The sequence below is a fragment of the Nuphar pumila genome, chromosome 14 (assembly GCF_984573655.1).
Source record: "Nuphar pumila chromosome 14, dmNupPumi1.hap1.1, whole genome shotgun sequence".
In the NCBI taxonomy this organism is placed as follows: domain Eukaryota; kingdom Viridiplantae; phylum Streptophyta; class Magnoliopsida; order Nymphaeales; family Nymphaeaceae; genus Nuphar; species Nuphar pumila.
In genome coordinates this window covers 11,212,351-11,238,218 of record NC_143262.1, presented here as the reverse complement: position 1 = coordinate 11,238,218, position 25,868 = coordinate 11,212,351, and the positions used below count along the sequence as shown (strand labels likewise).

Sequence of the window (25,868 nt, the reverse complement as noted above, 5' to 3'; positions counted from 1 at the left end):
TCCATTTTGGTGAGGACAAGTTTAGGTTCCGAATCAGAACCATCTACTATGCCCAATAATCCTTTTCCCCATATGTGGTGCTTCATTATTGAAGCCCACATTACATAATTTGTGTCGTTTAGCTTCATGGGTATGATGGTGATTTTATCTTGATCATCCATCTTTTACAAAGGTGATAAAAGGAGAAAGAAAAAGAAATAAAGAGGAAGAGAGGGTAAAAGAGAACAAACACAAGATTTTGATGCAACGAGCCTTCCTCTTTTCTCCTTCCTTCAAAGGGAGCTTCAAAGAACCCAACCAAGGTGATAAAACACCTTTGTAAGCTTGGCACGGAAAACAAGGCAAAAAATTCTCACGACGTAGGATGAACCTTGCTCTGATACAATGAAATGAGGATCTTCCAAACATGAACTAAAATCCGTAAGAAAGAGTGTCTTAAAAGGACACTTAAGCATAACCCTTAAAAGGGTATAAAAGGAAACAAAAGAATAAAATATATTCTTTATTGAAGTTGGAGAACCTAATGCTTAAGAAGCATTGGAATTATTTTACAAGAGGGGCTGCACCCCTATATATACAAGTTTGAAAAAGGGAAGAAGAGGAGAGGTCTTACTTGTAGCCGTTGGAATGGTCCAAGGGTTAGAAATGTAACCGTTGCACCATTCCAACAGTTACCTTTCTAGTTAAGTTCCAAGTGGAACTTAACTAGATAAGTTTAGTCTAGTTCTATTAGAACTAGACACTAAAAAATACAAAAATAAATACAGAAAAATAAAATAAAATTACAGAAAAATATAGATATTATAATAATATTTATATTATTATTATATCTATATGTTTTACATTTTAACAATGAAAACAATATTGGGCTGAAAAAAGAAGGGTCTCAATCATATCTTTACAAACAAGGCTTTTGTGTGAATGTTAGTACTTAGTCATGTGCCATTGACTTGTGGCACCGTGTTTCATCAATTGTTTTGGATTTTCTTTGCCCAAAATTATATATGCATCTTTGTGATATGGCCACCATATCCTCTGTCAGCATGTAAGGGTGGAAAATTATGGTAGTTTGAATTTAAAACAATTTGTAGTATATTATCAAATATAGATGCCAACTTGTCAAAACTGGCGTGTTTTGATGTAGAAACCGAGAAGAGAGAGAGAGAGAGAGAGAGAGAGAGAGAGAGAGAGAGAGAGAGAGAGAGAGAGAGAGAGAGAGAGAGAGAGACTTCTTTGGTGAAATCGGCAGCCTTTTACTTTTCTGTACAGCTGCACTAATACTTCATTAAGATAAATAGGGTTAGAGTATTTTTACATGGACAAAATTGTCCTGTGTTAGTAAAACAAATTACATTAGAGTATACACGATCAATATGGATCTCCTATTGGATCCATATCTGATCCATATTCTAATACCCTCCCTCAAGTTGTGTATGGGAGTGAACCATGTGCAACTTGTTCTTCAGGTACCAAAAACGGTTACTTGTGAGACCTTTAGTGAACATATCAGCGACTTGGTCTTCTGAAGGCACATAAACCGGCTCAATCTCTTTGTCTGCTATCTTTTGTCTGATGAAATGTTGGTCAACCTCAATATGCTTAGTTCGACCAGTGTTGTGAGAGGCATACGCCTCAGTACCTGAAGCGTACGCCTCAGAGGCGAGGCACACGCTCAAGGTACTGAGGCGTTGCTGTGATGCGCCCCTCATCAACCTCCGACCAGTTGTGACCACCGACCACCGGAGTTGCTGTGCTGCAGCTGCTGCTCAGTCTTCTCCGACCACCGGACGACCGGCATATCCCTCGCTTCCGTACCAGCTGGGCGGGTGGTCCTTCTCTTACTGCCTCCCCTCCCACCGCTTCACTTCCATTCCAGTTGTGAGAGGCGTACGCCTCAGAGGCGAAGCGCAGGCTCAACGCCTCGCTTCGCCTCATCGCATTTAACAACCTTGAGTTCGACTGTGATGAACCGGATTTAACGCAATTTGTATAGCGCTTCTATTATCACACATAAGAGTCGATCTTGAGATATCCTCTCGCATCTCTGTAAGTAGATGCCTAATCCAGGTCACTTCTGCTGTGGTAGCTGCCATAGATCTATACTCTGCTTCTGTGCTAGATCTTGCCACAACCTTTTGTTTTCTGCTACTCCATGAGATAAAATTCCTTCCAATGAAAACACAGTAGATGCTCTGATACCATGTCAAAACTGGCGTGTTTTGATGTAGAAACTGAGAAGAGAGAGAGAGAGAGAGAGAGAGAGAGAGAGAGAGAGAGAGAGAGAGAGAGAGAGAGAGAGACTTCTTTGGTGAAATCGGCAGCCTTTTACTTTTCTGTACAGCTGCACTAATACTTCATTAAGATAAATAGGGTTAGAGTATTTTTACATGGACAAAATTGTCCTGTGTTAGTAAAACAAATTACATTAGAGTATACACGATCCATATGGATCTCCTACTGGATCCATATCTGATCCATATTCTAATACAACCTAAGACTCTTCTAACAGGGAACTGCACTCGCATCGTACCCGCACCCAGGCGCGGGTGCGACACTTGGACATAGCTTCCTTTGTGTTAGGTGAAGTAAACCACACTGAGGTCCATTTCTATCCAAAGTAGATTCAGTTAACCCTAATCAAGTCCATTTTGATCTATATAAATACATAAATGCACACACATACATGTAGTGCCAACTTAAAACTGTTAATATATATATATATATATATATATATATATATATATATATATATATATATATACCCTCCCCACACCCCCGCACCCAAGTTTTTTTAAAGTGCCGCATCGCTGCATCTGCACCCGTACACGCACCCGCACCTATGTGACATAGATGCCAACCGAAAAAACAAACAAAGTCTGTTTTGGATCCTCATCATAGCCTTTAATTGTAGATTGGATCCATAATCAAATTAAAGAGATGTACCTAGGGAGGATCAACTATAAAGTATGCTTGACTAAATCATAGTCACAAATATCAGTCAGCTATATACCGGCAAGCCAAATCTCACGATAATAAAGGTTGCAGTGATAAATCTCGGGAAAAATCTCAGAAAAAACTATGCACTAGAAAAATATAGAAAGTAGAAAAAATAAGTAAGAAAAGAATATGTTTAGATAATAGAGTTATTGTAGAAATGTAAATAAAAGTTATAACAATTTTTAGATATACAAAATATAGAAGAAAGAAGAAAATACACATCTAAAATGTAGAAAAGAAATGTAAAAGTAAAAGTGACTGAAAATATCACCATATTACCATGATTAGTATCGTGATAATATCAGAATAAATGTGAATTTGAAAATGTCACGACATTTTACCTTTAATTGTTTACCCATTAAAAAGATAGATATAGGTGATATTTTCAAAATATGGCTGATATCTGTGTACTATGGACTAGGTACACCAATATCCCTCCTTAGTATTTCCAGATCTATTTGTATTTGTTAAAGACCTAAACTTAAAGATTTATCAACAGGTAATCTCGCTCCAATGCCCAAACTAGGGGCTACTGTGTACTAATCAAAAGGACTGTGGTAGCTGCTTGGCGATGGAATAGATTTTGGAATTTATTAACATTTTATTAGGAAGGTTACTGTATTCTCTTGGTCTTTGTTCTTTTTTTCTAAAAGGGAAAAATAAATATGTCCTCTCTTTAATACTCTTTCTCCCTCTTCTGTTTCAATGTTCAGGGATTCTGCTTTGATTTTCTCTTTAAATGCTATTAGTTATACACAAAAGGAACCTCATATTTCACATTAATCCCATAACTGCAAGATATAATGGGTGTCGGTGGGTTCAGTTGTGGCAGATTACAACTACATAAGATAATATGTAGACAAACTTCAACATATACCTGATGAAAGTTATCTTGAATTCAAATGAAACTGCTTTCAAAAGTTCTCAAATACCAGATAATTGCCCGGTTACATACATGATTTAACTGTTATTTCCACAGGCTGTTGGTTATAATTCGATTGAGGCTGAGGACTGGGAAATAGCTACTAGTGGGGAGGAGATGAGCAAACTGGAGTCCTTGCTGCTTGACAAGAACAGAAAGATGGAACACGAGCTCACTCAGTTGAAGGTACACTGACTTGGTTATTGAATCATTGGTTGAAGTCTGTTAATCAAACAGATAAAATATATTTTCTGTATAAACACTGTTATATTGTAAATTTTCCTGTGGTTTCACAAATGACAAATTCTTTGTATAGGTCAAACTTTCTGAGAAGGAAGAGGTGTTAGATGCTTCTGAGGCTAAGGCAGCAGAGCTAACAGTTAAGTTGAATGAACAGCAGAAGTTGATTGCTAAGTTGGAAGATGACATTTTGAAGGTCTGTATAGTTCCTGTCTCCTTGATTTTATGGCTTTTCTTGCAGAAAATAAGTTACTATAAACTTCAACTTGCATTTTTATCTTTTTTTGTTTCCTTTTTGTTTTTGGAATGCACACTTAACTGCAGATGGAAATAAAGTTGGGACTAGAGTGAGAACATTATTAACATTGATCACTTGTCCTAATTTTCCGTATGAGGGCTGTGTGTAATTGTTTCTTTGTTTCCTCATGTTTTTATTATAGAGTTATATACCTCTAATGTGGAATATTGGTCCTTTTGAGATGATCTAAATAGAAATTCAGTGCAACAACAGTTCATTGGATTAGCTAAGGATCAAAGTTCAAACATGCCACTGTGAGAAAATGACCTTGAATGCAATAGGTTAAAAAATGAACCGATAAACACGCACATAAAGTGCGAATACACAAACCCACTAAGGGGTAACCAAATGCACATAAAGTGCAAACTCATAAACCCACAAAGGGGTGAAGCCAGAATGAATCTTCATTAAGAGAGAGGGTAAAAACCCTTATTAATTTACAATGGGGTAAGACCCCTATTTATAAGCCACTAGGAGACCTTGGAAGGGGCTCCACTAGTCATTGGAGCCCCTCCAACGGTTAGAATTCTAACCCTTGGAGGGGGTCTAACGACTAGATGTTGGACCCCATTCCAAGGTTGACTAAAGTCGACCAAAAAAAAAATAAAAGAAGAAAAGAAAAGAAAAGAAAAGCAAAAAAGAGAAAAAATAATTAGTCATATTCATAATTATGAATATGCGCAAAAATGGAAAATGACCAAAATGCCCCTGGGGGCTTACAATTAAAGAAATATATATTTATATATATGTAAGTAGATACATATACATATATACATTACGTATATATATATGTATCTCTCTTTATATATATAAATATATATATATATATATTAAGAGATATAATTTAACAGCCACAACCCATGTGCAGCCTGATGAAATAGTATAAGGCATAATTCATGATCAAGGGATTACAATCAATGGAAAGGTTTTAGGATATGATAAATCATTTATCCTAGGTGTTGTACTTGATGAGATGAATCATATTCTTCTTTACTCACGTGCAATTGGTTGTCAAGCCAATTAAAAACTACAAATAATTCAAAAACTTGCGAGACCTTTATCTTAAATTTTAAGAAAGTTTTTGAGAAAAGAGGGAAGACATAAGCAGGTTGACAAACAAGATAAGTCCCTGTTTAAATAATTTTTTATTTGGTTTAAGGATTTGAAGATTGCAGTGAATGTTAACAAAGTCCTTTTGTCAATGCTCTAAAATATTTTGAGTACAAAATTCTCGTTTTGCTTTTCTGGGTATTTTGTACTAACTACTTCACTATGTACCCATACAGGGCTATAATTCTACAGAAAGAAAAACTAGCCGATTTGATGATTGGGATTTGCCTGAAGTGGGGGTCTCAGATATGCTTGAGGTAATCTTTAAGTGCATTTGTACTGTTTAATGCATGCGTGAAATGTCAATGGCTTCTTACAGCTTACGTAGTTGCAAGTTTCTCTTTTTGTTTGAATAGAATTTGTATCTTTTGTCAGATGTCATCATTTATGTGTTACGGGCTTACAACACGCCATGGACACAAAATAGGATTGATCTGAAAACAGTGTCTTCTCAAAAAAGAAAAAAAAATTCTAGTATTATCTGCATTCTTGCCTGTGTAGCAATATGCAAACTTTGCATTTATGCACATTGTGGCTACATGTATGAGCGAACACATGAAAATGTGACACCAGAGGGATGAGTAATATGACATGTAATTTGCCTTACACCTATCTATTTAATTTTCAGTTTCTGAACTTGCATTGGTCTTCAGTTCTTTGTTTCATGAGCTTAAGCTTATGAATAACACTTAATGGAGAAATAACTGAATTACTGTGATTATAAAAAAAATGTTCGCGATGTTGATAAGTACTCTTAAAATGCTTTGGGGATCACCCTTGATGGATTATTGTTAGTTCCCACCACAGATGCTGGAAGAACGGTGTGTTTTTTTAGTTCTCCATGAGGATTCTTTAGATGGTCTTAGACACTATTATAGGTCTTAAAAATACAGAACTATCTTTATCTCATGCATTTTGGGTTAGTTCTTGTGAAGAATCCTTGCAAAACAAAATAAATGCAGTGTTTATAAGCTTTACACCACAAAAGAAGTGCAATAAATGCACAGTGTTTATAAGCTTGAGGAGACAAGTCCTTATTGTAATACTTACCTACAATGGGCTCACATAGCCCTTATTTATAAGCACACTTAAAGAGTCGTTGGGCTATTCCCAACGGCTCTTATTAGAGACATTGGGAATCAGCCCAACGTCTATCTTTTTAAACAATGTACAACAGTGAGTGGCTGACTGTTGTACACTGTACACAGTACAGAAATATTACATAAAAGAACAAAAATAAGAAATGAACAAAATTACAAAAAATAAGAAAAAATAAAAAGGAGGAATTACAATCATATTAAAAAACATGAATATGCGTAAAACATAAAAATGACTAAAATACCCCTATAGCTAATACAAGAAAGAAATATATATTATATATATAAGTAAATGGATACATGTACATATATATATGAAATATATATATGTATCTTCTTTTATATATAAAAAATATATAAAAAATACATTGTCTTATGAATTACAATTTAACACCCCCCTCAAACATAGGGCAAGATGACTGAAAGTTTGCCAAGGAGGAAATTGAACCGCGGAGCACACAAAGCTTTGGTGAAGAAATCTGTCAACTGATATTCTGAAGTTACATATGGAATATCTTAACTCCTTTCAAATACGCTTCCCGAACATAGTGACAGTCTATCTCAATGTGTTTAGTCGGCTCATGAAAAGTATGATTTTTGGCAATGTATATTGCACTCTTGTTATCATAGCATAGCTTGGTGTGCCCTTCTATTGAGATCCCCATGTCTTCTAATAGTTGATGAATCCATACAATTTTCATGGTAGTAGTCGCCATAACACGATATTAAGCTTCTGTTGAGGATAGAGACACTTTTTGCTGCTTCTTACATCTCCATGAAATCAACGAGTCTCCTAAAAACACACAAAAACCAATGGTGAAGTGACGGTTATTTGGGTCACCTCCCCAGTCAGAGTCAGTATAAACAATTAATTTCAATTCAAAAGAAGATAATAAAAATACTCCCTTGTTTAGTGTGCCCTTTATGCATCTCACAATCCGCAAGATGACACTCATGTGAACTGATGCTGGTGCATGTTGGAACTGACTTACAGTATGAACTGCATGAGAGATATTTGGTCTAGTAATACTCAAATACATTAAAGATCCCACAAGCTGTCTGTAAGGAGTGGGATCAGAGAGAGGAATACCATCATCAATCTTCATTTTGGCTCCTAATATAGAAGAAGTTTTACAAACCTTATCATCTGTAATACCTGACCTGTCATTAATCTCAGAGGCAAGCTTAGTTTGAGATAAAAAATACTTCTATGAGAGTATGCTACTTCAATACCCAAAAAATAAGTTAGAAATCCCAAATCAGATATTTCAAACCTATCATTCAAAATTGATTTTATGCTTTTAACCACTTTAGAATCACTTCCGGTTATAAGCATATCATTCACATATAAGAGCAGAATGACAATCCCTGCATTGGTTTTTCTAACAAATAAGGCAGTGTCAGTGAAACAGAAAGAAAAACCATTTTCTAACATTACAGAGTTAAATCTATCATATCAAGCCTTGGGGGCTTGTTTTAAACCATAAAGTGCTTTTCAAAGGGGAAACACTTTCCCTTTGGGAGTCTCCATTCCTGGTGGAGTATCCATATATACCTCTTCATTAAGATCACCATTAAAGAAGGTGTTTTTAACATCCATTTGATAGATGTTTCATTTGTTGATTGAGACAACGGTAATGAGACATTGGACTGTGATCATTCGAGCCACAGGGGCAAAAGTTTCTTCATAGTCACTCCTGTATTCTTGACTATATCCCTTTACAACTAATCGAGCCTTATATCTCTCAAGAGATTCATCACTCTTAGTTTTTACCTTAAATACCCATCTACACCCTTTTGCTTTCTTACCTTTAGGAAGATCTTGGAACTCCCAAGTTTTTCTCCTTTTGAGAGCAGAAAGTTCACATTCCATTGCTTTTAGCCATTCGTCATTCTTTTTTTTCTTCTTCGGAGTTTCTGGGTTCTATATAGGAATGAATGGCGCTAAGGTTGGCTCTATGTTTAGGAGTAAACAAATCATATGAAATAAACCTAGAAGGCATCTTTCTACCTCTCTCAGTTCTTCGTAGGTTTTCATCATTTGTTGAATTGGACCCACTAGGTGTGAAAATGTCTACAAAGAGATAATACGTATACAGGCACATATACTTTACAAAAGATGTACACAAAGACACTCACATAACACTTGAACAACTATGCACAAATGCGTAAAGATAGCAAACATGCACTAAGGCATGTGTTTCAATAAAAAAGGAGAATGCTTGAGTCTCTCAAGCTTATTAATTATAAAGGGGGAACACCCTTATTTATACAAGCAAAAGGGACTACATGGGGGGCTCCCAAAGGAGTCGTTGGGGAGCCCCCAACAACTCTATTGGGAGGCCCCCAATGTGATATGACACTTAAAAAGAAGAAAATAAAAATAGAAAAAAATAAAAAGAATAGAAAATAAAATAAAGAAGAGATTACAAGCATTATTCCAAGTGGAATATGCATAAAAGGAGAAATTACAGAAATACCCTTTTGGGTATTATGGACAAATATATATATATATATATATATATATATATATATATATATATATATATATATATATACACATAGAGATACATATACATACATACATAGTATATATGTATATGTATCTATATATATATAAATATATATATACTTATAATGTTGGTTTGCAATTACATTTTAACACCCCCCTTCAAACTTACGGTGCGATAACCGCAAGTTTGCCAAGAAGAAAGTGAAATCTGGGCGAGCAAAGAGCCTTAGTGATGAAGTCCGCCAGTTGATACTCAGATGTCACGTACGGGAGATCAATGACCTTCTTCAAGTATTCTTTCCTGACATAGTGGCAGTCTATTTCTATATGCTTTGTTCGCTAATGAAAAGTGTTATTCTTGGCAATATAAATTGCACTCTTGTTGTCGCAGCATAACTTGGTTGGTTCTCTAATGAAAACTCCCATATCTTCTAGAAGACGCCGAATCCATAAAATTTTTATAGTGGTGGATACCATGGCTTTATATTCTGCTTCGGTGGAGGACAGAGAGACCTTCTGTTACTTTTTTACATCGCCAAGAAATCAAAAACTCACCTAAGAAGACACAAAAACCAGTGGTGGAGTGACGATTATTAGGGTCACCTCCCCAATTTGAGTCAGTATAAGCAATTAACTTTAATTTAGAAGAAGAAGACAAGAATACTCCCTTATTTACAGTTTCCTTTAAATATTTGATGATGAAAGCACAACACTCATGTGAACTGTTGTGGGAGCATGCTGGAACTGATTGGCAATGTGAATTGCATGAGACAAATCAGGCCGAGTGATGCTAAGGTACATCAACGAGCCTACCAGTTGCCGGTAAGGAGTAGGATCCTTTAGAATGATCCCGCCATCGATCTTCATTTTTTAGCCAACTATTTCAGGAGTTTCACAAACTTTGTCATCAGAAATTCCTGACCTATCAATAATCTCACAGGCAAGTTTAGATTGAGATAAAAAATAACCACGTTGAGAATAAGCAACCTCAATTCCAAAAAAGTATGTCAGAAAACCTAAATCTGACATCTCAAATTTCGAAGTCAAGACGAACTTAATACCCTTGACTCCTTGAACATCATCACCTGTAATTAACATATCATCAACATAGAGCAATAATATCACAATCCCTGCATTAGATTTTCTAATAAATAATGTAGTATCAGTATAACAAGAAGAAAATCCATTTTCTAGCATTACACTGTTAAATCTATCATACCAGGCTTTGAGAGCCTATTTCAAACCATAGAGGGCTTTTCGAATGCGAAGAACTTTATCTTTAGAAATCTTCATGCCTGGTGGGGCATGTATATAAACTTCTTCGTTAAGATCACCATTTAAAAAAGCATTTTTCAAATCCATTTGAAAAATGTTCCAGTTTTTTATAGACACAATAATAATAAGACATCTAACTGTAACCATTCGGGCTACAGGAGCAAAAGTTTCTTCATAATCAATACCATATTCTTGGTCATACCCTTTTACGACTAAGTGAGCTTTGTATCTCTTCAGAGATCCATCGCTCTTTGTCTTAACCTTAAATACCCAACGACAACCTATAGTTTTTTTTCCAATAGGTAGAATTTGGAATTTCCATGTCTCAGCTTTCCTAAGAGCATTGAGTTCATTTTGCATAACTTCTTACCATTCTATATATTTTTTTAGCTTCAAAGTTTCTTGGTTCAAAGTAAGAATGAATAGCACTAAGACACACCCTATATCTGGGTGAAAACGAATCAAAAGAGACAAATCGAGTTGGAGGTCTCCTATGTCTTTCAGATCTTCTGTGATCAGGAGTGGGAACAAACTCACTATATTGATCAATAACACTTCTGAAAGTATCCCGATTTCTATGAGAATAGGTTATTGGGTCACTTGAAATTCTGCCTTCTTGGATATTGGGTGAGTTAAGTTCATCAATATCTACTCCATTTTCCCCATCATGATTTGACGATACTTCATCATCATTAGACATATCATCATTACTAGACAATAAATCAAATAAGAAAGAATAATCAGTATTTTTCTGGTGGGAAACATTTCTTTCAAATCTGCTCTCATTTTCTAAGAAAGTCACATTTCTTGAGACATATAACTTATCATTTCTAGGGTCATAACATCGAAACCCTTTTTGAGTTTCGGAATATCCAAGAAAGACGCAAGGAATAGCCTTGAGAGAGAGTTTGTCATTCTTATTAGTAAGTATAAAACACTTACAACCAAAGACTCGTAACCTATTATAATCAAGTTCCATCTTATGTAAAACTTCAAAAGGAGAGATCTTTCCCAAATTCCTAGAAGGTAAGCGATTTATGAAATATACTGAAGCAAGGGCTGCCTCGGCCCAAAAGTTTTTAGGAATATTTTGGGATATAAGAAGGGTTTTAGTGGTCTCAATGATGTGTCTATGTTTCCTTTTGGCCAACCCATTTTGTTGAGGGGTTTTAGGACAAGACCTTTGGTGAACAATACCACTATCCTCAAGATATTTTTTGAATTCATTCGAGAGATATTCTTCTCCAGAATCACTTCTAAATATCTTTATGTTGAATTGATTCATGATCATTACATGAAAGGATTTGAAGCACGAAAATACTTCATGCTTATACTTGAGAAAATAAATTCATGGATATCTAGAAAAGTCATCTACAAAGATTACATAGTAAGAAAAACCTCTTTTTGAAACAACTGGTGCAGGTCCCCAAACATCTGAATGAACAATTTCGAAAGGTTTAGAAGAGAACATAGTTCTTTGCTCAAAAGGTAAACTTTGCATTTTCCCGAAAATACAATCATTACAAGAAAATGAACTTTTACAGAGATCTTTTGCAAAATGTAAATAAGACAACTTGGTGATGTTAGGATGACCAAGTCTTTTGTGCCACACATTTACATCTTTGTGTCGGGCAACATTACAAAAAAAAATTGGAATTTGAAGAGAGTCCATATAGTATAAGTCTCTCTTCCTAAAGCCTTCCCCAATCAATTTCCCGGACCAACGATCCTGTATTGAACATTTATCAAAAGAAAATTTAATATCGCAACCATGGTCCGAGAGTTGAGAAATAGAGAGAAGGTTTAAGTTTAGCTTAGGTATAAATCTGATTTTTGGAATAAAAAAATCTTCGACAACAACAACAATTACGCCTTCATCCCAAAACAATTGGGGTCGGCGATATGAACCAAAAAAGAAAATCATTCTGGGTCTTCCACATGAATCCTTCTCCTCCAATCATTTCTATCCAATGCCATGTCCTCAGTGAGGTTCAAAGCATTCATATCCTTTCCTATCATCTCCATCCATGTCTTCCTAGGCGTACCCTGACCTCTTTTAAATAATATATTTTCCCATTTCTCCATCCTTCTAACTAGAGCATCATTAGGCCTTCGTCGAATATGTTCAAACCACCGTAAACGATTCTCTCTCATCTTATTTTCAATGGGTGTAACGCCTACCTTCTTACGTATCTCCTCGTTCTGAATCTTATCTTTTATTGTATTTCCACACATCCATCTAAGCATACGCATCTCAGCTACACTAATTTTTTGAATATGATGTCTCTTGGCAGCCCAACATTCCGTACCATATAGTAAAGCGGGCCTAATAGTCGTCCTATAAAACTTTCCTTTCAACCGCAATGGCATGCTACGATCGCACAACACTCCAGTTGCACTTTTCCATTTCATCCACCCAACCTTTATCCTATAATTTACATCTCCATCAATTTCTCCATACTTTTGAATGATAGATCCCAAATATTTGAAACAATCATCCACTGGTATTTCTTGCTCACCAAGCTTCACTACACTCCTATCACTACTTCGTTGCTTACTAAACCAACATTCCGGAATAAAAAAAAATCTTGAGTTTCAAAATTTCCTATGCCTTTAATTTCAAGAGAGGTTTCATCCCCAGCGAAAACAAAAGATGGTGAAATATTTTTTGAATAATCGGAAAGAAAATATATGTTTGGGGACATGAAAAGATCCACCGGAGTCCAAAAGCCAAGAAACTTTACCTGGAGGGGAAGAGGTAGATACGGCGGCACCGGAGGTAGCTCCCTTGAGGAGAGTTTGAAGAGCTTCCACTACTTGATTTAGTGAAAGAGATCCACTTGAAGATGCCTCATCCTTTTGCGGTATACCGATGGTGGTCATGGCTAGAAGTCTCTTCCTTTTAGGGCATATAGGTTTGATATGCCCCGATTCTTTACAAAAATGGCAAATTTTTTTGCTATAGTCCTTCTTTCCCCCTTGCCCACTATTTTCTTTTTGATTTTATGGTTTGAAATGAGGAGGATGATAGGCTTTTACATTGTTTCCGGGTCTTGATACGGCATTGACCCCATCATTTTCTTTCTAATTAGAAAGAACAACAAATACATTTGATCCTTGTTTACTTATACTCATACGGGTCTCTTCACCACTTAATTTGGTGAGAACATCCTCAAGAGAGGGGGGAGCAAATGAGGATAAAAGAGACGACCTTATTTGCTCAAATTCGGGCCTTAGCCTATTCAAAAAGTTGAAGAACCGATCTTCTTCAAGTTGCGTGTGACGGAGTTCAATTGCTTCTCCACTCCATTTTGGTTCGAGCATAGCAAGATTATCCCAAATAGAAGAAAGGTCGGCGAAATATTCTCTAATAGTCATGTCGTCTTGTTGAAGAGTAAGAGCCTTCTTTTGAAGGTAGTATTTATGGGAAAGATCTCTTGAGGTATACATTTTTTTAAGATAATGTCATGCTTCCGAAGCTTTCTTGAACTTAATAATATTGGCATTAATCTTGGTTTCAACCTACGAAAAAATCCAAGAAAGATTCTTAAAATTCTTCATTTCCCATTCGTCATGTTTCTTGGAATAATCCTCAAGTGCTTTTGTTCTTTCATCCCCTTCAAGAATCTTGATTTCTCCATCTTTAACAATAGTAATTTTCGGTTTGGGTTCCGGGATTGTGCCTTGCACATAACCCCATAAACCCTTCCCTTTTATGTGAGCCTCTATGTTCCTGACCCAAACATGATAGTTGGAACCATTTAGTTTAAAGCCGAGAGCAAAGAAAGACTCTTTTTCGCCCATTAGAGAGTAAAGATAGAGGGAGAAATACATACCAAAAGGATATCTTTAAGTCTTACTTGCACAAGATTATTCTCAAATATTGGAGAAGCAAGATCCACCACTTCAATCTTCAAAACACCGAAGGCACGCTTTTTGAGGCACTCAAAAAACGAAGAATCTCACGATCCTCTATCACCAACCTTGCTCTGATACCATGTGAAAATGTCTACAAAGAGACAATACATATACAAGCACAAATACTTTACAAAAGATGTGCACGAAGGCACTCACACAACACTTGAACAACTATGCACAAATGCGTAAAAATAGCAAACATGCACTAAGGCATGCGTTTCAATAAAAAAGAGAATGCTTGAGTCTCTCAAGCTTATTAATTACAAAGGGGGAACACCCCTATTTATACAAGCAAAAGGGACCACATGGGGGGATCCCAAAGGAGTCATTGGGGAGCCCCCAACGGTCACATTTGTGACCGTTGGGAGGCCCTCAATGTGATATGACACTTAAAAAGAAGAAAATAAAAATAGAAAAAAATAAAAAGAATAGAAAATAAAATAAAGAAAAAATTACAAGCATTATTCCAAGTGGAATATGCGTAAAATGAGAAATTACAGAAATACTCTTTCGGGTATTATGGATAAATATATATATATTTATATATACACATAGAGATACGTATACATACATATATGTATATGTATCTCTCTATATAAATATATATACTTACAATGTTGGTTTGCAATTACATTTTAACACTAGGTTCACTGAATTTTTCAATTGCACTCCTAAAACTGTTTCTATCTCTATGCGTACATGTTATAAGATCTCTCAATGCTCCTTCATTTCTATGTTGGGAGATAGGTGGTTGGGAAGAGCCATCTTTATCATTGACGTCATTATGAATGAAATCGTCATCACTATCATCATCATCTGCTAACATTTCAAATAAAAAAGAGTAATCCATGTTTTCTTCAAAGGGTTCACTCATTTCAAAACCATTAACATTTTCCAGAAAACTCATGTTTCTGGAAGCATATAGCTTGTCATTCTTAATATCATAACAACGAAACCCTTTTTGGGTTTTGGAATATCCAAGAAAAGCGCATGCAATGGCTTTTGGTGAAAGCTTGTCATTCTTGTCAGTAAGAACGAAGCATTTACAACAAAAAATTCTCAACCGACTATAGTCGGAATCTTTGGTATACAAATTTTTAAAAGGCGAGATATTGTTCAAGTTTTTAGAAGGTAGCTGATTTATCAGATAGACAGATGCTAAAGCCGCTTCAGCCCAAAAATCTTTTGGGATGTTTTGAGAAACAAATAATGTTCGAGTTGTCTCTATTATATGTCTATGCTTTTTTTCGGCTAATCCATTTTATTGAGGGGTTTTCGGACAAGATCTTTGGTGAAGAATACAATGACTTTCAAGATAATTTTTGAATTCACTTGAAAGGTATTCTCTACCAGAGTCAGTTCTAAAAATTTTTAGATTCCCATTAAATTGATTTTTAATTATCATATGATAGGTTTTAAAAATTGAGAAAACTTTATATTTGTGTTTAAGAAAATAAATTCAACAATATCTCGTGTAGTCGTCAACAAAAATGACATAATATGCAAATCCTCTTTTTGATAGGACGGGTGCCAGTCCCAATACATCCGAATGGATAATTTCAAAAGGTCTTGTTGTAAACATAGATTTTTGACAAAAAAACAATTTTTTCATTTTTCCAAGAATACAATCGTTACAAGTGAAATCACTTTTACATAGACTTTTAACAAAAGGTAAATGAGAAATTTTTGCAATATTTGGATGTCCAAGTCTTTTGTTCCACACATTAATATCCTTTTGTTGGACAACATTACAAAACGGGTTCTTTGGAATTTGAAGGGAATCGACATAGTATAGATCGCCCTTCCTAGAGCCTTCCCCAATCAATCTCCCGGACCAGCGATCTTGTATCCAACATTTGTTAGATAAAAACTTTATATCACACCCATGATCCGAGAGTTGAGAAACGAAAAACAAATTTAAGTTTAATTTGGGTATAAATCTAATTTTTGGAATAAAGAACCCTTGTTTTTCAAAATTTCTTATTTTTTTTACTTTAAGACATGTTTCATCCGCGGTTGAAACAAAAGATGGAGAGGGATTTTTTGAGTATTTAGAAAAAAACTAAAACTTGGGGTCACGTAAAAAGAAGCACCCGAATCTAAAAGCCAAGAGGTCTTACTGGGAGGAGAAGAGGTTGACATGACGGCTCTGGAAATAGCCCCTTTTAGAAGAGGTTGAAGTGCATCCACGATTTGTTGCAATGAGAGAACTCCATTTGAAGATGATGAGCACTCTTCCTTTTGAGGTTGGGATGTAGTAGCCATGGCAAGTAACTTTTTCCACTTTGGGCAAATAGGTTTGATATGCCCCGGTTCCTTACAAAAATGACATAAAAGCTTACTATAATCCTTCTTCTCTCCTTGACCATTTGAGTTTTGATTCTTGAAGTGAGGAGGCTTGTAGGTCCTTAAGTTGCTCCCCGGTCTTGAGACGACATTAACTCCTTCATTTTCTTCATTATTGGAAGGTGTAGCTAGAACACTTGGGTTGTTCTTGCTTATACCCATATACTCATACAAGTCTTTTCCCCACTTAGTTTAGTAATTACATCTTCAAGAGGAGGGGAAGTGAAGGCGGATAAAAGAGAAGACCGGATTCATTCGAATTCAGGCCTAAGCCCATTCAAAAAATTAAAAAATCTATTTTCTTCCAGTTGTTTATGACGAAGCTCTATGGCTTCTACACTCCACTTGGGTTCGAGCATATCAAGCTCATCCCAAATAGAAGAGAGTTTGGCAAAATACTCCCTTATAGTCATCTCTACTTGATGAAGAGTTAATGCCTTCTTTTGGAGGTAATATTTATGGGACAAGCCCTTAGAGGTGTACATCTTCTCAAGGTACTCCCACGCTTGAGAAGCCTTCTTAAACTTGATAATATTGGCGTTAATTCTTGTTTCTACGGATGAGAAAATTCATGAGAGGATTTTAAAATTCCTCATCTCCCATTCTCCATACTTTTTGGTGTAGTCTTCCAAAGCCTTGGCTCTTTCTTCGCCTTCAAGGATTTTTATTTCTCCTTTCTCCATCAAGGTTATCTTTGGCTCCGGTTTGGGAAGCGAGCCTTTGACATAGCTCCAAAGCCCTTTCCCTTTAATATGAGCCTCCATGTTTTCGGCCCAAATGTGATAGTTGGACCCATTGAGTTTGAAGTTGAGAGAAAAAATGAGTCTTTTTCACCCATTAGAGAGGAGAGATAATGAAAAAGAATACGTACCACAAAGGATTTTTAGACCTTTCTTGATAAAAGAGTCTTCTAAAATATTGGATAAACAAGCGGATCCACTCCAATCACCAAAAAATTGAAGGCACGCTTTTCGAGGCAACTGAAAAAGTGAGAATCCACACGAACTTTTTTTCTCCAACCTTGCTTTGATACCATGTGAAGAATCCTTGCAAACAATCAAGTTTTTAAATAACTTGATACTTCAAATACTCAAGACATAAAATAAATGCACAGTGTTTATAACTTTACACCACAAAAGAAGTGCAATAAATGCACAATGTTTATAAACTTTACACCACAAAAGAATTGCAATAAATGCACAGTGTTTATAAGCTTAAGGAGACAACTCCTTACTGTAATACTTACCTACAATGGGCTCACATAGCCCTTGTTTATAAGCACACTTAAAGAGTCGTTGGGAATCAACCCAACGTCTATCTTTTTAAACTGTGTACAACAGTCAGTGGCACTGACTGTGTACAAAAATATTACATAAAAAAACAAAAATAAGAAATGAAAAAATTACAAAAATAAGAAAAAATAAAAAGGAGGAATTACAATCATATTCAAAAACATGAATATGCGTAAAATATAGAAATGATTAAAATACCCCTATAGCTAATACAAGAAAGAAATATATATTTTATATATATAAGTAGATGGATACATGTACATATATATGAAATATATATATATATATATGTATGTATATGTATCTTCTTTTATATATAAAATATATATAGAAAATACATTGTCTTATGAAGTACAATTTAACAGTTCTATGCTTTGATTTTCACAACCAGTGTTGTGAAAAGCATTGAGGCGTAGCGAGGCGCTCCACCAAAAACCGAGGCGAGGCGTAAGCCTCAAAAAGTTTTTTTTTTAAATTTTAAAAAAATTATAAAAAAATATCTAAAAATACAAATAAATAAAGAAATGCTTTATTGATGAAATAACAACCAATAAGAAATAAAAAATCTCAAATAAGTACTAAAAAATATGAGATTAACATATAAAAGTAACTAAAAACTGATTATATAACTGGAAAATATATGAGATTAACCAAAAAAAGTTAAAATATACTAAGAAACTTATTACATAACTGAAAAATATATGAGATTAACCTACAAAAGTTAAAATATATGAGATTATTCTAAAAAATATGAGATTAACATATAAAAGTAACTAAAAAAATGATTACATAACTGGAAAATATAAGAGATTAACCAATAAAAGAAAAAATATACTAAGAAACCATTTACATAACTGGAAAATATATGAGATTAACCAACAAAAGTTAAAATATATGAGATTATTCTAAAAAATATGAGATTAACATATAAAAGTAACTAAAAAACTGATTACATAACTGGAAAATATATGAGATTAACCAAAAAAAGTTAAAATATACTAAGAAACTGATTACATAACTGAAATAACTGGAAAATATATGAGATTAACCTACAAAAGTTAAAATATATGAGATTATTCTAAAAAATATGAGATTAACATATAAAAGTAACTAAAAATTGATTAAATAGCTGGAAAATCTATGAGATTTGATGAGTTGTGGAGCCTGATTCAGAGTTTTTTCCCTTACAGGAGGGGGGGGGGGGGTCCGGGGGCTCCCCCCGACATGGGGTCGTAGGGGGCAGCGCCTCTAGGAAGATTTTTTTTTCTTGGGCTTAAGTTTGAGACCCAGTTTCTTATGGATCAGACCCGACTTGTTTAGGTTTAGGGTTGTCGCCCTTGCCTTGTATAAATTCTTTCTTTTCTTTCTCTCTTGTAACTGTCGAAAAAGAACAATAAAGTAATAAAGTTTTTTCTCTGGGCGGCTGTGGTTTTTTACTCTCTCTCTCGGATTTGAGGGGAGGTTTTTCCACTTAAATCTGTGTGTCCTTTCTGTGTTTGGTTTGATCGTTCTTATTTATTGTTTCCTTCAGTTGTTTCTTGCTCGCGGTTTTCGTAACAAGATTAACCAACAAAAGTTAAAATATACTAAGAAACTGATTACATAGCTGAAATAACTGAAAAATATATGAGTTTAACCTACAAAAGTTAAAATATATGAGATTATTCTAAAAAATATGAGATTAACATATAAAAGTAACTAAAAAATTGATTACATAACTGAAAAATATATGAGATTAACCAACAAAAGTTAAAATATATTAAGAAACTAATTACATGACTGGAATAACTGAAAAATATACGAGAGTAACCAACAAAAGTTAAAATATAGTAATATACTAAGAAACTAATTACATAACTGAAATAACTGGAAAATGTATGAGATTAACCTACAAAAATATTTTTGATTATGTCTCGGAAGTCTTGTTGTAAATTTTTTTTTTTTTTTTGCGTCTCAAGCTTGCGCCTTGAGGCACAGAGGGCCACGCCTCAAGACGAGGCGCGCCTTTTGCGCCTCAAGGCGCATTTTTGATAACACCGTTCACAACATTCAACACATTCAATCTTTTTAAATTGTGTATGCTGTATTTTAATTTAGAAAAAACGTTTGATCAAACTGTAGACTGCTTGCTTTCTGCATCTCACTGCTAGACATATGAAATATTTACTTACTAATATCTGGAATGCGGCATATGATTTCCTATGTTTTTTGAGCTCATAGAAGTGCTTAATGAACTGTGTTGGTAAATCAAGAATGCAGGTCAGAGGCCTACTTTGCCAGACCAAGATCAAAATTCAATGCTTCAGGTGATCTGCAGTCAAAGAGATCGGTTCCGGAAACGGTTACAGGAGTCTGAAGAGGTATATTGGATATTGTATCTGATACTTGTGTTTGATATTCTGTATCCAGCATCTTCTATTGCAAATTCGTTTATGCTTTGTATAACGGAAACCCTTTTTCATGTGTATCCGTGTGTATAAATCTGGTTCTTTCATGTGTTCTTGAAATGGAATTCCTAGAAATATTATAGAGAAATAACCGCTCCCCAATTTGGCAGGAAGTGAGACAGCTGAAGGAGAGAATAGGAGCCCTTATGGCTGAGTTAGCAAAGACTAAGGCAGATAATGTTAAACTCTATGGGAAGATACGTTATGTTCAAGATTATACTCAGGACAGGCCATTTTCTAGGGGTTCGAAGAAGGTAATTTCTTAGGAAGTTTGGTGAAAGTTCTATTTCTCATCTTCTTGCTAACAAAATATGTCATTAATTTCAGCGCAGTGAAGACATAGAAAGTGGGTTCAGTTCTGATGTAGAGCTGAAGTACAAGAAAATGTATGAGGAGGATATAAATCCTTTTGCAGCGTTTTCAAAGAAGGTATGGTACTTTTCCCATTATTACAGTGGCCATTTGGTGGTTGATTTTGGATCTGTGAGTTCTTTTGAAGTCGATTTGAGCATAAATGATGTTTGCTTTTGAAGTCAATTTGAACATAAATGATGTTTCATAAATGATATTTTTGCACTGTTTAATATAACTCATAATTTGATCTTTGCATCCCAAATTTATTTATTTTACTGGCTCATTCACTATAGATGTAGAGAAATTATATTATCCACTTTCTGCAAGGGAGAACTAAGGCAAAAATTATAAGGAGAATGGTTGAGGCAAGGATGCAAGTCACTATTTGTTGTATATGCAGAGTTGAAGAAAAGAAGTAGCACTCAGTTAACATAGGTGTTTGCATCAATTTGGTGAAAGTCCAACTCCGAGGCAGAATTTAGGGAACCAAATAACTTAATGTTTTCCAAGGCATAAATTGAGATGGTTGATTGAAGTGGTTCAACTGTGAACCAGGGCATGGTCTCGTGCCCTGAACCAGCTGTTTCATGGTTGAAGTGTGGCTCTCGATCCTTCTACCTGCACTGGTTGCATTTAAAGTTGGTCAAATTTGTGTTTGCTTGAATATGTTTAATCCAAGAGTTTCCAACTGTCCAGTCAAATGCCCAGCTTTTAAAACAATTGATGTTTTCACGGCCGCTTTCTTTTCCAATTTTGGTGCTTTGATAGAATGTGACTGAAAATTGATTGTGTACAAGGTGGTATTCTTAGTAAGATGCTCATAGCATGGTCATTAGTTTCATACAGATGTAATTGTCTTTCGTGGAGACAAATCGTACAACTCTAGATCACTTCTACAGCTTCTGTTTGTCATAGCCGGGCAATTAAGGAGAGTGAACATATGTTTCACTTTATTTCTCACAAGGTCTGGCAACCTTTATTCATAGTGACCATATTGTTTCATATTGATAAATTTTTTATTGGTTGACACTTACGTTCTTGATGTTTCATTGGCATGGAACATCCACAACAGTCAATGTTATAGAAGTAATTGGAATGATTATGGAATTGTTGATACCCAAGATCATGCTTTTAATTTGTTTTTTAATAAATTGAATGCCTTCCACTTATTTTCATGTCCTTTAGATGTGAAAGAAATTTAAGGTTATACTCTGATGCCTTTCAGTGATTATGAGGCCTCATGCATATTTTCTGGGAGCTTTCTGGTTTAGGGAACAGAGATGATACTTTATGTTGCGTAGGTATTGTGTGGTAGGGTTTTTTCCCCCTCTCCCCATTTGTTTGGGAAGGGATCTGTCAGTAGCATGATGAACTCTTCAGTGTTTATAAATGAGTGATTTGAATAAAAAGTATTCTCATGTTTTCAAAGAAGAAAAAATTACTTTCTCAAGTTACTTTAATTTCTCTCTCGTGTAATTCAATTTTAGATTTGTTTTCTTGTTGCTTAGTTGTATCTATTCAAACAATTGTGGTTTGGATATTGCTATGCTTATATCATAATATAGATAGTTGGCAACTTGCCTCTTATGAAGTTTATGCTTTGCATCAGGAAAAGGATCTGCGGTACAAGGAACTTGGAATAAGAGATAAAATCACCCTTAGTAGTGGCCGTTTCCTTCTGGGCAACAAGTATTTCATTTTTGGCTTTGCTTTTTTTTGTTCCTCTTATCTTCCATAAAAGTTAACTTTTCAGTTAGCATCATAGTCACCTGTACCGTTCAAGGTAATTGCTCAGAGATATTTTCAAAAGTGTTTTTTCTCGGGAAAATCTTGGAAGCTATGACTAATAAAAAAGAAAATAAATAATAGGTTTTATAGTATTTTTCCTGCAAAAATATAAAGAAACAATTAGAAAAGGTTTTAAAATGTAAAAGAATAAAAAAAGATACATAAAATATATAAAAAAGATGTTTTTTGAATATATCGGGAAAATATTCCTATAATATCGTGATATTTGAGGTTTTGGTGATATTTAGAAAATCTCAGGAAAATCTCAAGAAAATATCAGCTGACCTTGACATATTGATAATATCACAATATTTTCATAATATTGGCGATATTGGTGCCTATGGTTAGCATATTTCAGCCATGCTTCCTCTCATTAACGTTAAAATATGCAGGATATGCCCATCCATTTCTAGAGGTCAGCCCCAAGGGTGTTTGGCTTTGGCTGTCAAACGGGTGATCACGGTTTGATTTCTGCAAGTGTCACCCCCTTGCGAAAGCCGACACTCAGCATAGGCCCTGCGGCGAGGGTCCTAGCCTCGCAGTTTTATGCCTCTGGGACAAAAAGCATAGGTATGGCAGGCTGAGCCAGCACAAGCCAGTTTTTTATCCCAGACGTGATTTCTTCGAGTAATAAATCAAAAAAATAGGCATGTCAATTTCTAGAGGTTGAGGGCATCTTAACAAAGAACTAGTGGAAAAGATGTTCTGAATTAGGATCAACAATTGAGCACCATATTTCGTGCCTTTCGGCCTGTCAGAATGATGAAAGATAGTGAAAAATATAAGGCATTACCCCGTGTTGACATGACATGACATGACACTTGGACACACCAAGACACTTCATGGACGGTCAAACAAATGCTGAACATGATCAACAGTGTCATTAACTTTGTCTATTCTTGTTTATGATTATCCTGTTTGAGTTGCATTTTTTTCTTTTATAATTTGTCATCAATTAAATTACATTACATTTCAATTTCAACTTAATTTTATTATTCAATATTTTTAATTGTAGTGATTTACAAATGTTGTCCAAGAGTTTGCACCTGAGATGCATGTCTTGTTGCTTTAGGTTAAAAATTATAATATATAACTTTATATATATAAATATAAATATATAATTATATAAATATACACACATCTGTGTGCATGTATGGTCATGCTGCTGTGTCCTAATTTTTAGGAACTGCCTTTTTGTACCAAGCCTATCCATATTATGTCTCACTCCCGCATCCATATTCATCTGTATCCACGTGACATTGGTGGATTACAGAAATTAAACTCATGGTCAACATTTGAAACAAACTGTTAACTAGTTATCTAGATTGCGGGATGCAACTTGAAACAAGAGTTTTGTTGCTCAATTTGACTTCATACAGCAGCAGCATCGCTTCTGAAGTTTGTCTTGTATAATTATATAATGATATGATCTTAGTCAACACTTCATACTCTCCTGATTTTATTGACATCCAAACGCTGAACCAGCCACCCCCATCATTTTTGTCTCTCCCTTTTGTGGAGTTTATGGTATCAAAGCCCATGCAGTGAACTGGTGCCGTTTAATTTCATTCTTCATTTTATTTGGTCTTAGTACCTTTTTTGCAATGATCCATAAATCATTTCATGATAGGCTGAAGTAAACTTTAATCAGTGAAATATTTTTAATTCTCTTTTTTCATAGACTAATTACTTGGTTAAAATTTATTTAGTTAAAACTGAAAAGCATGCCTATTTGCTAAAATAGACATCTAGGTGATCTAGGTGCTGACGCAACGCCTATCCATTTTGCATCACGTTTCCTGCATCTTCCTCGCTTCCAAACGTGCCCGAAGAGAACATTAAAGTCTTGTATTTCTCCACTCATACTATTAAAGAAATTTATAAAATATTATTTGGTAATTTTTTTATAAAGCTTTCATATTTATATTTATATATTTTAGAATTTTATTTATAAATTAATGTATTTATTTAGGTTTAATGATGACACCTAGGCACCAGGGCCCTGGTGTGTAGGCGCCACCTGATGCTTTTGACTGCGTATGTTAAGGTTCCCAACTTGCTCATCAGATTGAAAATTTCAGTTTCTTTTTTTTTCAACATAGAGAAAATTTCAGTTCCATCTAACGAGATTCCGCCATTTTATGAAGACTACCAAATAAAATGAGCTGTTTACGGGAGGATATTCCATGTTATGTTCATGTAAATCCAATATATGTATGTCTAGATACTTGTGCCTAATTTATGTGGTATTCTAATTTATGTGGCATTTTTTAGATGAAGATAACAAATACCGCTTGTTATAATTCTTCATTTGCAGATATGCTCGGACTTTCATATTTTTCTACTCCATTGGACTTCATCTGCTCGTATTCACCAGTCTATATAGAATGTCGGCTCTAAGCTATCTCGGGTACCTGAAAAAACATACGCCTGTTAACTTTTTTGGTCATCTTGTTTCTTTTATTCGCAAAACTGACTGATCATCCTTATTTCTGCAGAACCACCCCTTCCGTAAGCGAGGCGCATTTGGCAGCAGAGAAGCTCGCAAACTTGCATTGATTCCATTTCAGTTTAGTGTACATCAGAAACCTGTTATGTTCAATAAATTTCTTCTTAGGGATTTGAAGCTAAGTTGTATGAAGGATGGTTTGTCTATAAAATGTTTTTCAATTTTTAACCTGTGGAAACCTGCTACGGCCAGGCGCTGAAAAGCCAGGGCTGACTACCCCCACCCCCAGGGCCTATGCTTGCTTTGGCTTGCGCAAGGGGGTAGCACTTGCGGGAATCAAACCCCGACTCCCCGACTGACAACCGAAGCCCTTTCCAACTACGCTAACCCCTTTGGGGTATGGTTTGTCTATAAATTGTTTTTTCATATTTAACCTGTATAAAATGTTATTTTTCCGGTTTCAGTGTACAAAAATGTTGAGCATTCAGAACCTGTGAATTAATGATGTATCCTAAAAACCTACTTAACAAATGATGTGAAGTCTCTGCGGGACTCATGTTTGAAGTCATAGGTCGGCCTAGGGAGGGCATCAGGGCACTGCTTGGGCAGCTGGGTATTATCTGGGCCTCAAAAAGAGGGACATTGGGCTTGAAGAATCAGACCTGACCATCTTTAGAGCCAGGCTTAGTCCGGTATATATTTGCTAGTTGCTTGTACCTGCAATCCAGTTGGAATCTCACAATGCAAGTCGTTCCGACTCAATCTTGCCTCGTAGATGTGATCTGAATAGCTGATATAGCAGCATCAACCTTTGAATCATGCT

General features: G+C 35.3%; 1 protein-coding gene across 4 annotated transcripts in view; it reads left to right on the top strand.

Moving 5' to 3' along the window:
- Nucleotides 1-25,277, top strand: part of LOC149816373 (protein CASP-like) — a 48,030-nt gene extending 22,753 nt beyond the window's left edge. For 3 of the 4 annotated variants that reach the window (XM_089987667.1, XM_089987668.1, XM_089987670.1), the window contains 9 exons: nt 3,977-4,105; nt 4,236-4,355; nt 5,744-5,824; nt 20,260-20,367; nt 20,565-20,708; nt 20,782-20,883; nt 22,418-22,497; nt 24,914-25,006; nt 25,095-25,277. In XM_089987667.1, the coding sequence (XP_089843793.1) occupies nt 3,977-4,105; nt 4,236-4,355; nt 5,744-5,824; nt 20,260-20,367; nt 20,565-20,708; nt 20,782-20,883; nt 22,418-22,497; nt 24,914-25,006; nt 25,095-25,155 (918 nt within the window). In that variant the 3' untranslated portion in view covers nt 25,156-25,277. The remainder of the gene's footprint in view (nt 1-3,976; nt 4,106-4,235; nt 4,356-5,743; nt 5,825-20,259; nt 20,368-20,564; nt 20,709-20,781; nt 20,884-22,417; nt 22,498-24,913; nt 25,007-25,094) is intronic. The other variant, XM_089987669.1, reaches the window with a different exon arrangement.
- The last annotated feature ends 591 nt before the right edge of the window (nt 25,278-25,868 follow it).